The 14851-nt window shown below is 54.3% G+C and overlaps 3 protein-coding genes across 10 annotated transcripts in view; 2 read left to right on the top strand and 1 right to left on the bottom strand.

The window, feature by feature from the left end:
- The window catches only part of WIPI1 (WD repeat domain, phosphoinositide interacting 1), a 107496-nt gene extending 98770 nt beyond the window's left edge, over positions 1-8726 (top strand). Inside the window, exons 11-13 of one of the 2 annotated variants that reach the window (XM_073660364.1) lie at positions 819-934; positions 1008-1108; positions 6230-8726. In XM_073660364.1, the coding sequence (XP_073516465.1) occupies positions 819-934; positions 1008-1108; positions 6230-6277 (265 nt within the window). In that variant the 3' untranslated portion in view covers positions 6278-8726. The remainder of the gene's footprint in view (positions 1-818; positions 935-1007; positions 1109-6229) is intronic. The other variant, XM_073660365.1, reaches the window with a different exon arrangement.
- The window catches only part of ARSG (arylsulfatase G), a 139315-nt gene that overhangs the window by 9880 nt on the left and 114584 nt on the right, over positions 1-14851 (bottom strand). For 4 of the 7 annotated variants that reach the window (XM_073660354.1, XM_073660355.1, XM_073660357.1 and 1 more), the window contains 3 exons: positions 12632-12803; positions 10581-10671; positions 4766-9040 (listed from right to left, as the gene is read on the bottom strand). In XM_073660354.1, coding sequence (XP_073516455.1) covers positions 8748-9040; positions 10581-10671; positions 12632-12803 — 556 coding nt within the window. In that variant the 3' untranslated portion in view covers positions 4766-8747. Of the gene's footprint in view, positions 1-4765; positions 9041-10580; positions 10672-12631; positions 12804-14851 lie in introns of those variants that run through there. The other 3 variants (XM_073660356.1, XM_073660358.1, XM_073660359.1) reach the window with 3 other exon arrangements.
- Positions 2051-8726, top strand: LOC141176434 (uncharacterized). Its single transcript, XM_073660416.1, has 5 exons — positions 2051-2131; positions 2534-2643; positions 2766-3161; positions 3227-3754; positions 3820-8726. Exons 1-5 carry the CDS (start codon positions 2051-2053, stop codon positions 4313-4315), a joined length of 1611 nt encoding a protein of 536 aa, XP_073516517.1. The 3' UTR covers positions 4316-8726.

Genomic DNA, 14851 nt, shown 5'->3' with positions numbered 1-14851 from the left:
GGCTCCTCCTCCTCGGTCACGTGACGCGTAGACTGGTCGCCCGGCTCCTCCTTCTCCTCGGTCACGTGACGCGTAGACTGGTCACCCGGCTCCTCCTTCTCCTCGGTCACGTGACGCGTAGACTGGTCGCCCGGCTCCTCCTTCTCCTCGGTCACGTAACGCGTAGACTGGTCGCCCGGCTCCTCCTTCTCCTCGGTCACGTGACGCGTAGACTGGTCGCCCGGCTCCTCCTTCTCCTCGGTCACGTGACACGTAGACTGGTCGCCCGGCTCCTCCTTCTCCTCGGTCACGTGACACGTAGACTGGTTGCCCGGCTCCTCCTTCTCCTCGGTCACGTGACACGTAGACTGGTTGTCCGGCTCCTCCTTCTCCTCGGTCAGGTGACACGTAGACTGGTTGTCCAGCTCCTCCTTCTCCTCGGTCACGTGACGCGTAGACTGGTCGTCCGGCTCCTTCTCCTCCTCCGGTCACGTGACACGTAGACTGGTTGTCCGGCTCCTCCTTCTCCTCGGTCAGGTGACACGTAGACTGGTTGTCCGGCTCCTCCTTCTCCTCGGTCACGTGACGCGTAGACTGGTCGCCCGGCTCCTTCTCCTCCATTTTCACGTGACACATAGACTGGTTGCCTGGCTCCTCCGCCTTGGTCACGTGACCTGTAGACTGGTTACCCGGCTCCTCCTTCTCCTTGGTCACGTGACCTGTAGACTGGTCGCCCGGCTCCTTCTCGGTCATGTGACACGTAGACTGCTCCTTCTCCTCCTCGATCGCGTTGCGTGCTGGCAGTATGATCTTGTGTTGATCTTTTCTTCTCCTTGCAGCCTCCTTGGATCTGGGAAGGTGGATGGTGTTGGGGAGGGAGATGCGGAGTCTCCTACCCCAGTGACTTATGCGGCCACTGTGGCCAGGCCAAGCGGCGCCCCCTCCTCGGTGACAGGTGAGACTGATGTGGTCGATGATGGCCTCCGGGGTTACTTGCGCTGCTCTAACACCAGCTCTTCCTTCCCCAGGATACTCGGAAGATGGAGGGGCGCTGCGCGGAGAGCTGCTGCCGGAACATGAATTCGCTGTGGGTCCGGTGCAACTGGATGATGAGAAAGAGTTTCCTCCTGTGAGCATTCACGGTCCCTGAGCGGAGGCGTGGGGGAGGGAAGGGCCATTAACCCTTACATTCCTGTACACCTTGCTCCCGCAGCAATGAGTGAGGCTTATATTAACCCTTTGTGCAATAGACGGATTATAAAGTCCCTCTATAAAAGTGTCTCACAAGGGTGAAGCCTCCTAGGGGTGCCTTGTGCAGACCCCCAGTGTGCGCAGTGTGACGCTCATATCCCCCTCCTTTCAAGGATAAGATTCCCTCATTCTCCCTGGCGGCTGCTGAGGGTTATATTTCCAGATCAGCTGTGCTGCTTGCGGTCACTTGGGCATTAGTGCCACCCGGTGGCTGTATGGATGTACTGTAGCAAGGGAAGATGCTGTTGGTGGAATGTACCAGAGACCCTCACAAGAAGGGCAATACCCTTATTACAGAGGGGAGTAGTCCCCAGTGTTCTATCAGAGATGAGCGGGCATATCTACGGACAGGTTCAGAATTATTCAAAAAGTGACAAATCGGGTAGAATGGACGTGACACCGCCCCATCACCGTGTGACGCCCTGCCCCATCACCCTGTGATTCCATGCCCCACCACCATGTGACGCCCTGCCCCACCACCCTGTGACGCCCTGCCCCACCACCCTGTGATTCCATGCCCCACCACCCTGTGACGCCCTGCCCCACCACCCTGTGACGCCCTGCCCCATCACCCTGTGATTCCATGCCCCACCACCATGTGACGCCCTGCCCCAGTTACACGGGTCTGAGAAAAACATTAACTGGTCAGGAATCTGCAACATTGGACTGAAATAACAGCTGAAGAGAGAAGAAACTCCAGGAGCGGGCATATCTACAGTGTTACTAAGAAGGGCGAGATCAGTAACACCAGACGCCTGAAAACCAAACCAGAGCGACAAACTCCAGGAGCGGGCATATCTACAGTGTTACTAAGGAAAGCATGGGTGAGGTCAGCAACAACAGGCGCCTGAAAACCAAACCAGAGCAAGAGGAAACTACAGGAGCGGGCATATCTACAGTGGTAAAGGGAACCTGTCAGCAGGATTTTGCTAAGTAAACTACAGGCAGTGACATGTTGGGGCTGCTGCACTAATTAATATGATACCTGAGGTGAGGAAATCCGTCTGGGTTTTCTTCAGTAATCAGTGTTTGCAGTTGTGAGTTAATGATCTGCTCGTGCTCTGGGACCGGACTGTAGGCCGGGTCCTATCCCGGGGCTGTAGGCCGGGTCCTATCCCGGGGCTGTGGGCCGGGTCTTATCCCGGTGCTGTGGGCCGGGTCTTGTCCCGATGCTGTGGGCCGGGTCTTGTCCCGGGGCTGTGGGCCGGGTCTTGTCCCGGGGCTGTGGGCCGGGTCTTGTCCCGGGGCTGTGGGCCGGGTCTTGTCCCGGGGCTGTGGGCCGGGTCCTGTCCCGGGGCTGTAGGCCGGGTCTTATCCCGGTGCTGTAGGCCAGATCCACAAGAAAAGACCTGTCCAGGCCGCCTCGCAGCACAAGCATGGTCCTCATCATAGAGACAGCCCGACTGATAAGACCTGTCCACAGGCCGCCCTGGAGCACGAGCATGGTCCTCATCATAGAGATCGCCAGACAGATATGGGCAGCCTGTGGGTAGGTTTTATCCTGGTGCTGTAGGCCAGATCCACAAGAAAAAGACCTGTCCACAGGCCGCCCTGGAGCACGAGCATGGTGCTCATCATAGAGACAGCCAGACCGATAAGAGCTGTCCACAGGCCGCCCCAAAGCACGAGCATGGTCCTCATCATAGAGACAGCCAGACTGATAAGACCTGTCCACAGGCCGCCCCGGAGCACGAGCATGGTGCTCATCATAGAGACAGCCAGACCGATAAGAGCTGTCCACAGGCCGCCCCAAAGCACGAGCATGGTCCTCATCATAGAGACAGCCAGACTGATAAGACCTGTCCACAGGCCGCCCCGGAGCACGAGCATGGTGCTCATCATAGAGACAGCCAGACCGATAAGAGCTGTCCACAGGCCGCCCCAAAGCACGAGCATGGTCCTCATCATAGAGACAGCCAGACTGATAAGACCTGTCCACAGGCCGCCCCAGAGCACTAGCATGGCCTCATCATAGAGACAGCCAGACTGATAAGACCTGTCCACAGGCCGCCCCGGAGCACGAGCATGGTCCTCATCATAGAGACAGCCAGACTGATAAGACCTGTCCACAGGCCGCCCCGGAGCATGAGCATGGTCCTCATCATAGAGACAGCCAGACCGATAAGACCTGTCCACAGGCCGCCCCGGAGCATGAGCATGGTCCTCATCATAGAGACAGCCAGACCGATAAGAGCTGTCCACAGGCCGCCCCGGAGCACGAGCATGGTCCTCATCATAGAGACAGCCAGACTGATAAGACCTGTCCACAGGCCGCCCCGGAGCACGAGCATGGTCCTCATCATAGAGACAGCCAGACCGATAAGACCTGTCCACAGGCCGCCCCGGAGCACGAGCATGGTCCTCATCATAGAGACAGCCAGACTGATAAGACCTGTCCACAGGCCGCCCCGGAGCACGAGCATGGTGCTCATCATAGAGACAGCCAGACCGATAAGAGCTGTCCACAGGCCGCCCCAAAGCACGAGCATGGTCCTCATCATAGAGACAGCCAGACTGATAAGACCTGTCCACAGGCCGCCCCGGAGCACTAGCATGGCCTCATCATAGAGACAGCCAGACTGATAAGACCTGTCCACAGGCCGCCCCGGAGCACGAGCATGGTCCTCATCATAGAGACAGCCAGACTGATAAGACCTGTCCACAGGCCGCCCCGGAGCATGAGCATGGTCCTCATCATAGAGACAGCCAGACCGATAAGACCTGTCCACAGGCCGCCCCGGAGCATGAGCATGGTTCTCATCATAGAGACAGCCAGACCGATAAGAGCTGTCCACAGGCCGCCCCGGAGCACGAGCATGGTCCTCATCATAGAGACAGCCAGACTGATAAGACCTGTCCACAGGCCGCCCCGGAGCACGAGCATGGTCCTCATCATAGAGACAGCCAGACCGATAAGACCTGTCCACAGGCCGCCCCGGAGCACGAGCATGGTCCTCATCATAGAGACAGCCAGACCGATAAGAGCTGTCCACAGGCCGCCCCGGAGCATGAGCATGGTCCTCATCATAGAGACAGCCAGACTGATAAGACCTGTCCACAGGCCGCCCCGGAGCATGAGAATTAAATTATCTCCAAACTGCAAATAAAGATTACACAAGAATCACAAGATGGGTTTCTTCACCTCGGGTATCATTTCAATCATCCTCCAGAAGATGATCGTCGATATACCGCCCAGTGCTGGTCGTTATTCACCCGATGAGACCGGCTCAGCAGGACTTCTTGTACAGAGAGCGATGGCTCCCCTGCTTGGTCTGTGATAGTTCATCAGATTAGAGAGGAGAACGAGCTGCCGAGAACGATGATTTTAATCCGGCTTCAACCATCCAATTACCTTCACAACTTTCATCGTGTGACTTTTCCTTTGCGTTGGCTGATGATTGGTGAATGAGGGATGGAACAAAGCTCCGTTCCAACGATCGTCTCATCGTCTCGCCTCAATGGACCTTTACTATGAACCATCGTCACAGGCCCCTGTGAATATTGGAGCATAGTTGGACCATCCTGCTGCCTGTGATATGTGTATGGGGACATGTGAAAGTTAACGAGGTAATATCTGGGGTCCAGATTAGACTTTGACAGAAAACGTAAATAAAAAAAAATCCAGGCCTTGTAGAAGGTTTTCTGCAGAGATGAGTCCATCTTGTACCACAATAATGAGAAGTAAGAGCTTGTGATCCGTGGAGTCCAGCCATAGACGTGAGGTTATGGGCGGCCTGGAGCGGGGCGACTGCTGAGGATGGCCCAGGCCTACAGGTGAATGCAGCTTATTTCCCATCATGCTTTGCCTTTGTTGCCTTCCAGTTTTAGGATCATGGATATGGCCCTAATATTTGGAACAAGACGGTTTCGGGTTCATCATCAACTGCACCCAAATGACAGCAGATCCTTACGCGTCGTGATTTCTGTCTATTATTATTTTCCATCATCAAGCACGGACCTTTCTTCATCAAATTAATACTGGATTTATACTCCTAGAGTCGTCCTTGGAGCCTTATTCTACCGATTTAAATGATTTTTAAGTTCACTTAAAAAGCATTATTCTCTTGGGCGTTCCATCCCGTGTAGGCGGCGCACTGTCCAGCGTTGGCAGCTCATTGTCCCGCGTAGGATGTGCACTGTACCGCGTTGGTAGCTCATTGTCCCGCGTAGGTGGCGCACCGTCCAGCGTTGGCGGCTCATTGTCCCTCGTAGGGTTAGGGTCGTAGGATGCACACTGTACCGCGTTGGTAGCTCATTGTCCCGCGTAGGTGGCGCACCGTCCAGCGTTGGCTTCTCATTGTCCCTCGTAGGGTTAGGGTCGTAGGATGTGCACTGTCCCGCATAGGATGCGCACTGTCCCGCGTAGGCGGCGCACTATCCAGCGTTGGCGGCTCATTGTCCCGCGTAGGATGTGCACTGTACCGCGTTGGTAGCTCATTGTCCCGCGTAGGTGGCGCACCGTCCAGCGTTGGCGGCTCATTGTCCCTCGTAGGTTAGGGTCGTAGGATGTGCACTGTCCCGCGTAGGATGTGCACTGTACCGCGTTGGTAGCTCATTGTCCCGCGTAGGTGGCGCACCGTCCAGCGTTGGCTTCTCATTGTCCCTCGTAGGGTTAGGGTCGTAGGATGTGCACTGTCCCGCATAGGATGTGCACTGTCCCGCGTAGGCGGCGCACTATCCAGCGTTGGCGGCTCATTGTCCCGCGTAGGATGCGCACTGTCCCAGGAAGGCGGTGCACCATCCAGCGTTGGCGGCTGAGGCCAATCTATTGCTTATCGTTTTATTGCTTATCGTTCTGAGTGCATTTTAAATGTGGTCATACCGGACTAAAAATGCTATTAGAGGGCCATGATCAGTAAACAAGTAGCCAATTGGCAGTCGTACAACGTGGCGTGAGAGCAATGCAACACTTCTAATTAAAGTAGATATTTTGTAGTGAAGGCTCCGCGGACGCCCTGCACAGAAACTCTCCTTACCGTGGCGTATTCTTCATTGGCAGAGGGTCTGGTCCTCACCGAGCGTCAACGTCATAAAAAAAAATAACTGATGGGACAAAGAGCTGCAACTGAGAGCAAAGCATCATGGGAGAGACTGCCGGCCCGGACCCCCAGGAGTTCTGACAGTCACCACCTGCAGATTATCATATATCAATAATAATAATAATGACAATGGAGGAGGAACCTGGAAAAATGCTGCAAATTCCTAAGCGGTCAGATTTCTCGCAGCCTGATGGTTCGGTGTCACGTCCTCCGTCCTGAGGTGCGGAGGGAAAACCTCTTCTCACGTTTCTGGATCTCACTGTAATTTATTGTATTGCAGGTATTACGCCGGTGTCCCACGCCGGGCGTTATCCTTGCATTACACCGGTGTCCCGGGCCTGGCGTTATCCTTACATTACACCGGTGTCCCGTACTGGGCGTTATCCTTACATTACACCGGTGTCCCGTACCGGGCGTTATCCTTACATTACACCGGTGTCCCGGGCCGGGCGTTATCCTTACATTACGCCGGTGTCCCGGGCCTGGCGTTATCCTTACATTACACCGTTGTCCCGGGCCGGGCGTTATCCTTACACTATGCCGGTGTCCCGCGCCAGGTGTTATCCTTACATTACACCGGTGTCCCGGGCCGGGCGTTATCCTTACATTACACCGTTGTCCCGGGCCGGGCGTTATCCTTACACTATGCCGGTGTCCCGCGCCGGGTGTTATCCTTACATTACGCCGGTGTCCCGGGCCTGGCGTTATCCTTACATTACACCGTTGTCCCGGGCCGGGCGTTATCCTTACACTATGCCGGTGTCCTGCGCCGGGTGTTATCCTTACATTACTCCCGTGTCCCGGGCCGGGCGTTATCCTTACATTACTCCGGTGTCCCGGGCCGGGCGTTATCCTTACATTACACCGGTGTCCTGGGCCGGGCGTTATCCTTACATTACACCGGTGTCCCATACCGGGCGTTATCCTTACATTACACCGGTGTCCCGTATCGGGCGTTATCCTTACATTACACCGGTGTCCCGCACCGGGCGTTATCCTTACATTACGCAGGTGTCCCGTGCCGGGCGTTATCCTTACATTACGCAGGTGTCCCGTGCCGGGCGTTATCCTTACATTACGCCGGTGTCCCGTAACGGGCGTTATCCTTAATTTCACCAGTGTCCCGCCACCGGGCGTCATCCTTACATTATGCCGGTGTCCCACGCCAGGTTTTATCCGTACATTACGCCGGTGTACCGCGCCGGGCGTTATCCTTACATTACGCAGGTGTCCCGTGCCAGGTTTTATCCTTACATTACACCGGTGTCCTGGGCCGGGCGTTATCCTTACATTACACCGGTGTCCCGTACCGGGCGTTATCCTTACATTACACCGGTGTCCCGTATCGGGCGTTATCCTTACATTACACCGGTGTCCCGCACCGGGCGTTATCCTTACATTACGCAGGTGTCCCGTGCCGGGCGTTATCCTTACATTACGCAGGTGTCCCGTGCCGGGCGTTATCCTTACATTACGCCGGTGTCCCGTAACGGGCGTTATCCTTAATTTCACCAGTGTCCCGCCACCGGGCGTCATCCTTACATTATGCCGGTGTCCCACGCCAGGTTTTATCCGTACATTACGCCGGTGTACCGCGCCGGGCGTTATCCTTACATTACGCAGGTGTCCCGTGCCAGGTTTTATCCTTACATTACGCCGGTGTCCCGCGCCGGGCGTTATCCTTACATTACGCAGGTGTCCCGTGCCGGGCGTTATCCTTACATTACACCGTTGTCCCATACCGGGCGTTATCCTTACATTACTCCGGTGTACTGGTCGTTATCCTTACATTACACCGATGTCCCGTACCGGGCGTTATCCTTACATTACACCAGTGTCCCGCAGCGGGCGTTATCCTGCCATTAATCCGGTGTACTGGTCGTTATCCTTACATTACGCCGGTGTCCCGCGCCGGGCGTTATCCTTACATTACACCGGTGTCCCATTCCGGGTGTTATCCTTACTTAACACCGTTGTCCCGTACCGGGCGTTATCCTTACGTAACACCGTTGTCCCGTACCGGGTGAGATCTGTATAATCCTACATTGGTGCAGAGCATTCTAGTATTACATTGGAGATCACACAGGTGTGGGGGGCTCATGCTTTTTACCTACAGGTTTATTTTGGCCCCTTGCTTTACTAGAATGGAGGGCCGCGCTCCATCGTTACCTTCCCGCGGCCATGTGTCGACACCAGGGTCTTTGCATGTCTTACTAATCTTACGTCCCGCTCTCTGGAGAATCAGGCGCTTCTGTTTTGATTTTGGTAGATAAGTTTGTGCCGTGGAGGTCAGAAAGACGAGTGGCCGTGACCAGAAGCCAAAAAGCTGAAGTGCACACAGGATGGAGTGAGGTGACAGGCCAGGGGTGGGGATGGGGCGCCGCCACCGCCACAGTGTAATAGTCAACCATGTATTTTCTATAACGATGTCAGTTATTAAACTCTATTATCAGGAAACCATCCCTTATTTGTAAGGAGTTAATGGTAGCAGTCGCCTGCCGGCTCCTTACAGCGGCATGCAGCGAGCGCCGGATTACAGCAGGGGGCCACTGATGGATCCTGGAAGTAGTCCGCAGTGGAAACATTGTCAGTGCGAACATCGTCCTGAAGAGCAGCCATTGCCCGGGAAATGAGAGGAAGCAGCTGTTCATACTCCTCGCTGCCATGGGGCACTGGTGTCATCTCTTGAGGGTCACGATTAAGGTCGAAGAGCAGAGGAGGATCATGAAGTCGGGAGCGGCCAATACTTCCATCACAAGCTAAAGCGCCACCTAAGTCAAATAATCAGGAAGCAAAATACCGAAACGTCATAACAAAGATGAAAGTAAAATATAAAAAAGTATCAAGGTATGGAGTGTAGTATAGGGGGAGTGTGGGAGGTGAGTGACCGGAAGTCAGCAGGGTTGGCTGGAAGGAGGGCAGTAGAGATTGGGGGTCCAGAAGAGAGCAAGGTTATCTAGAGGACAGTGGAGAGTGGGCCGTCTTGAGTGGACCAGCGGAGAGTGGGCCGTCTGGAGGAGACCAGCGGAGAGTGGGACGTCTGGAGGGGACCAACGGAGAGAGGGCCGTCTGGAGGGGACCAGCGGAGAGTGGGCCGTCTGGAGGGGACCAGCGGAGAGTGGGCCGTCTTGAGTGGACCAGCGGAGAGTGGGCCGTCTGGAGGAGACCAGCGGAGAGTGGGCCGTCTGGAGGGGACCAACGGAGAGAGGGCCGTCTGGAGGGGACCAGCGGAGAGAGGGCCGTCTGGAGGGGACCAGCGGAGAGTGGGCCGTCTGGAGGGGACCAGCGGAGAGTGGGCCGTCTGGAGGGGACCAGCGGAGAGTGGGCCGTCTGGAGGGGACCAGCGGAGAGTGGGCCGTCTGGAGGAGACCAGCGGAGAGTGGGCCGTCTGGAGAGCGGACCAGCGGAGAGTGGGCCGTCTGGAGAGCGGACCAGCGGAGAGTGGGCCGTCTGGAGGGGACCAGCGGAGAGTGGGCCGTCTGGAGGAGACCAACGGAGAGTGGGCCGTCTGGAGGAGACCAACGGAGAGTGGGCCGTCTGGAGGGGACCAGCGGAGAGTGGGCCGTCTGGAGGGGACCAGCGGAGAGTGGGCCGTCTGGAGGGGACCAATGGGCGTTCTGGTGGAGGACAGTGCAGAGTGGGCATTCTGAAGGAGGGCAGTAGAGAGTGGTCAGTGGGGTCCTGCAAGAAAGCAGGGTTGTCTGAGGAGGATGACAGTGGACAATGGGCGGTCTTGTGGATGACGGTGGATATTGGGGGTCTACAGGAGGGCACTGGAGAATGGGCAGTGGTGGTCTGGAAGAGAGCAGAGTTGTCTGGAGGAGGGCAGTGGAGAGTGGGCTGTCTGAGGAGGATGACAATGGACAATGGGCGGTCTTGTGGATGACAGTGGAGATTGGGGGTCTACAGGAGGGCACTGGAGAGTGGGCAGTGGTGGTCTGGAAGAGAGCAGGGCTGTCTGGAGGAGGGCAGTATGGAGGAGAGCAGGGGGTAGTTTGGGAGGCCATTTCGGCAGAGGGCACTGGTGGTGTGAGAGCAGAATGATGTAGGGTGCACAAGGCTCTCAGCTTCCTAACAATTGACATTAGGGTCCGGACTCATATCTAGAATAATAATATTCCATCCTGCATGTCGAGGACCTGGACAGCGTCCAACATCCTGAACTTTCACCCACAGCTGTGAATGCACCAGCAGCAGGAAACCGGCACTGTATACTATGGGGTAAGTGACATGAGTGGGCACAGATACCCTCCGACAAGCAGGCCCCTGCATTCCCTTCCACGTGTGAGAGTTTCTATTCTGGTCCTGCACCTGTAGTATAAAAGGCCTTGTAGTGTCCCAGTCTTATGGCTTCTATGTCCCCGATTCTTCCTGCAGCTCCACTGTTGGGATGATACATGATCTAAGGAGGCAAAGGAGAATTTAGTTTGTAATATAAAGGTCTCCAGAGAGTCAGACTGGTGTAGATCCCAAGTTTGGTCCACCAGGATATGACCTGGAACAAGGTGTACTAAATGTTTCCTCTGACCCGAAAACTGTAACATCACAAGCAACTGCTACAGATTCCTGGACCGCACGACACCGACTGCAGAGTCAGAAGCCGGGAGCTTGAACGCCATTGGCTGCTGTATAGAGAGAGCACTTTACAACATCCGATTCAACATGCCGTCCGGAGTCGAGGATCGGTGAGGACCTGCACCTAGAAGCAGCACATCCAGCCGCCGCACATCCAGCCGCCGCACATCCAGCCGCCGCACATCCAGCCGCCGCACATCCAGACGCCGCACATCCAGACGCCGCACATCCAGACGCCGCACATCCAGACGCAGCACATCCAGACGCAGCACATCCAGACGCAGCACATCCAGACGCAGCACATCCAGCCGCTGCACATCCAGACGCCGCACATCCAGACGCCGCACATCCAGACGCCGCACATCCAGCCGCAGCGTGGGAAATCATCCGGAACAGACTCCACTGTGAAGTATTTTCCATAAGAGACGAGATGTTCTCACTGGCAGGATTTAAGCAGATACACACGTGGTCAAAATTGTTGGTCCCCCTCGTTTAATGAAAGAAAAACCCACAATGGTCACAGAAATAACTTCAATCTGACAAAAGTAATAATAAATTAAAAATCTATGAAAATGAAGAGATGAAGGTCAGACATTGCTTTTCTGCTTCCACTGAATGTTTAAAAAAATTATCCTCATGAAATCGGCCCGGACAGAAATGATGGTTCTTCTTCTTAGCTTAATATTGTATTGAACCTTTTGAGGCGATCACTGCAATCAGACGATTCCTGTAACTGTCAATGAGACTTCTGCGCCTCTCGACAGGTATTTTGGAGACTCCTCATGAGCAAACTGCTCCAGTTGTCTCGTGGTTGAAGGTTGCCTTTTCCAGACGGCATGTTTCAGCTCTTTCCAAAGATGCTCAATAGGATTTAGGTCAGGGCTCATAGAAGCCACTTCAGAATAGTCCAGTGTTTTCCTCTTAGCCATTCTTGGGTGTTTTTAGCTGTGTGTTTTGGGTCATTATCCTGTTGCAAGACCCATGACCTGTGACTGAGACCAAACCATCTGACACTGGGCAGCACATTTCTCTCTAGAATCCTTTGATAGTCTTGAGATTTCATTGTACCCTGCACAGATTCAAGACACCCTGTGCCAGATGCAGCAAAGCAACCCCAGAACATAACAGAGCCTCCTCCATGTTTCACAGTAGGGACAGTGTTTTTTTTCTTGATAGGCTTCATTTTTCCGTCTGTGAACACAGAGCTGATGAGCCTTGCCAAAAACTTCCATTTTTGTCTCATCTGTCCCTAGGACATTCTCCCAGAAGCTTTGTGACTTGTCAACATGTAGTTTGGCAAATTCCAGTCTGGCTTTTTTATGATTCTTTTTCAACAGTGGTGTTCTCCTTGGTCGTCTCCCATGAAGTCCACTTTGGATCAAACAATGACGGATGGTGTGATCTGATGTTCCTTGAGCTTGAAGTTCACCTTTAATCTCTTTAGAAGTTATCCTGGGCTCTTTTGTTACCATTCGTATTATCCGTCTCTTTGATTTGTCAGTGGACACAACTTGATTTAGCATGTCCCTTTTGTCACATTATTTTCAGGGGTACCATCATTTCTGTCCAGTCCTATTTCATGAGTTTAATTTTTTTTTTAATTCTGTGGAAGCAGAGAAGCAATGTCTGTCTTTCATTTGTTCATTTTCATAGATTTTTAATTTATTATTACTTTTGTCAGATTCAAGTTATTTCTGTGACCATTGTGGGTTTTTCTCTTTCATTAAACGACGGGTACCAACAATTTTGACCACGTGTGTATATCCACTTCTTGCAGGAACTCTCACCTGTCCTGGGTAAGGATCTTGGAGGTCAGCGGGACACGTGCTGCCACTCACCCTCTGTGGGTCCTGTGGGGCTCCAACCAAGATCTCAGATACATCTTTTCCATCAAACTGTCGATTTGCAGGTAGCGTGCCCTGTGCCAGAGTCACCAACGTGGGGAATATGTCCAGAGTACTGTGGAGGAGCAGAAAGAAAGATCATAGAAAAGCATTGTCAGACCTAGCCCTGCTATTCATCTGATGTCCAGTGGTTGCCCGTTTCTGGGTGACTCTGGGGACTGGACAGTATAGAAGCTGGAGAAGTGATTGGATTTGTACAAATTACAAACTTAACACCACGGACAAAACTGAGACCAGGCGGCAGAATGATCTGAGCCATTGGCCCTACAACAACACGAGGATCATATAATATTATCGTGAAGTGACACCACACAACAAAATGCCGCACATCGGGGCTACGGACGGAGAGCCTGCGCCGCACATCGGGGCTCCGGACGGACAGCCCGCGCCGCACATCGGGGCTCCGGACGGACAGCCCGCGCCGCACATCGGGGCTCAGGACGGACAGCCCACACCGCACATCGGGGCTCGGGACTGACAGCCAGCGCCGCGCATCCGGGCTCCGGACTGACAGCCCGCGCCGCCCATCTGGGCTCCGGACTGACAGCCCACGTCGCACATCTGGGCTCCGGACTGACAGCCTGCGCCGCACATCTGGGCTCCGGACAGCCACCCCATACTGTGCATCGGGGCTCCAGTCGGACAGCCCGCGCCGTTCATCTGGGCTCTGGACGGACAGCCCGCGCCAGACAGCCAGTCCGCGCTGCCCATCTGGGCTCCAGTCGGACAGCCCGCGCCGCACATTGAGGCTCCAGTCGGACAGCCCACGCCATACATCTGGGCCCCGCACGAACAGCCCGCGCTGCACATCGGGGCTCCGGAAGGACAGCCCGCGCCGCACATTGGGGCTCCGGAGGGACAGCCCGCGCCGCACATTGGGGCTCCGGACGGACAGCCCGCGCCGCACATTGGGGCTCCGGACGGACAGCCCGCGCAGCAGGGCTCCAGACAGCCCGCGCCACACAAATGGGCTCCGGACGGCCACCCCGTACTGCACATCTGGGCTTATGACAGCCCGCGCTGCACATCGGTGCTCCGGAAGAACAGTCCGCACCGCATACAGCATCGCTGGAGCCAGTAAGTCAAATCACCTGTCACGAAAACACACTTGGTCAGACCTTGCAGCCCTCTGGCGCCCCCTTATTCTGCTGGTCAAACACGGTATTGACCGAGGATAAGTAACAGGGTGCAGCTGCTCTAATTTATGTCGACTATTGTGGCACGTGATGTGACAGGACGTATATATACCACCAGTTCCTTCCAGGAACGTATATATACCTCCGTCCAGCCACCCTCAAACCACAATATCACAAATACTGGTATACTGCCACCACCGATCGCTTAACAGGTGGATCGAATACCCGTTAGGTAACGTGAATTAGCGGGTGAGGAACGTGTTTGCTTGACATAGGACAAGAAGAACGAAGCTGGTAAATAATAATGATTTACTCCCGAAAGTGGGCAGTGTTTACAAAAGATATACAAGATATTATAAAGGAGACAATTTACATATATGCATAAAACAGTTATTAAAATAAAAGGGATAAGTAATAGCAAAACCTGCGCCACGAGGTGATGGTCTCAGATTCTGTGGGGGGGACGGCTCCCCGGAAATTAGATGTGATTCTTCCACGCAGCGAGGAGTGCATGCGTCTGACGTCTCTGGCAAGAATCTGCTGGTTTATGGCCGTTCTGGTTTTTAGTAAGGGGCCAAAACACCAGGAGACACCCATATCGCTTACCTCACATGGGGACTCGGTTTTGTGAACCCACCCAGCTGCATAAGACATAAAAATCCTTCAGATTTCATATCTTGGTATGGGGGTGTCCCACATCCAAGATGGAGACATCATGTTTGCCGTCACCAATATCCATGAAGATGGATATCAAATATGATATATCTCTATGACGCTGAGAACCCATTTCCCAGATTCCTGGTGGTCTTCCAGCCACGAAAACCACACCATCACAATTGGAAAAAGGTGAACATCTCAAAAATGTGGTTCCTGTGTTTGTGACAGTCATGGGCATTATTAAAATTGACATTAAAAGTTTGTACAGTTAGACAATTGGATTTTGGAGGGAAAATACAGGGTATACCAG

Source organism: Phyllobates terribilis, unplaced genomic scaffold, assembly GCF_046119375.1.
Source record: "Phyllobates terribilis strain yellow unplaced genomic scaffold, ASM4611937v1 Scaffold_25__1_contigs__length_18738178, whole genome shotgun sequence".
Classification (NCBI taxonomy): Eukaryota; Metazoa; Chordata; class Amphibia; order Anura; family Dendrobatidae; genus Phyllobates; species Phyllobates terribilis.
This window is presented reverse-complemented; position numbering and strand designations above follow the sequence as displayed.

Excerpts from the sequence above, each read along its gene's own strand:
- LOC141176434 (XM_073660416.1), top strand. The coding sequence starts at position 2,051 with ATGGGTGAGGTCAGCAACAACAGGCGCCTGAAAACCAAACCAGAGCAA. Across the intron at positions 2,132-2,533 it reads GAGCGGGCATATCTACAGTG|GCCGGGTCTTATCCCGGTGC; the intron begins GTAAAGGGAACC and ends CCGGGGCTGTAG. Across the intron at positions 2,644-2,765 it reads GACAGCCCGACTGATAAGAC|CTGTCCACAGGCCGCCCTGG; the intron begins CTGTCCACAGGC and ends CAAGAAAAAGAC.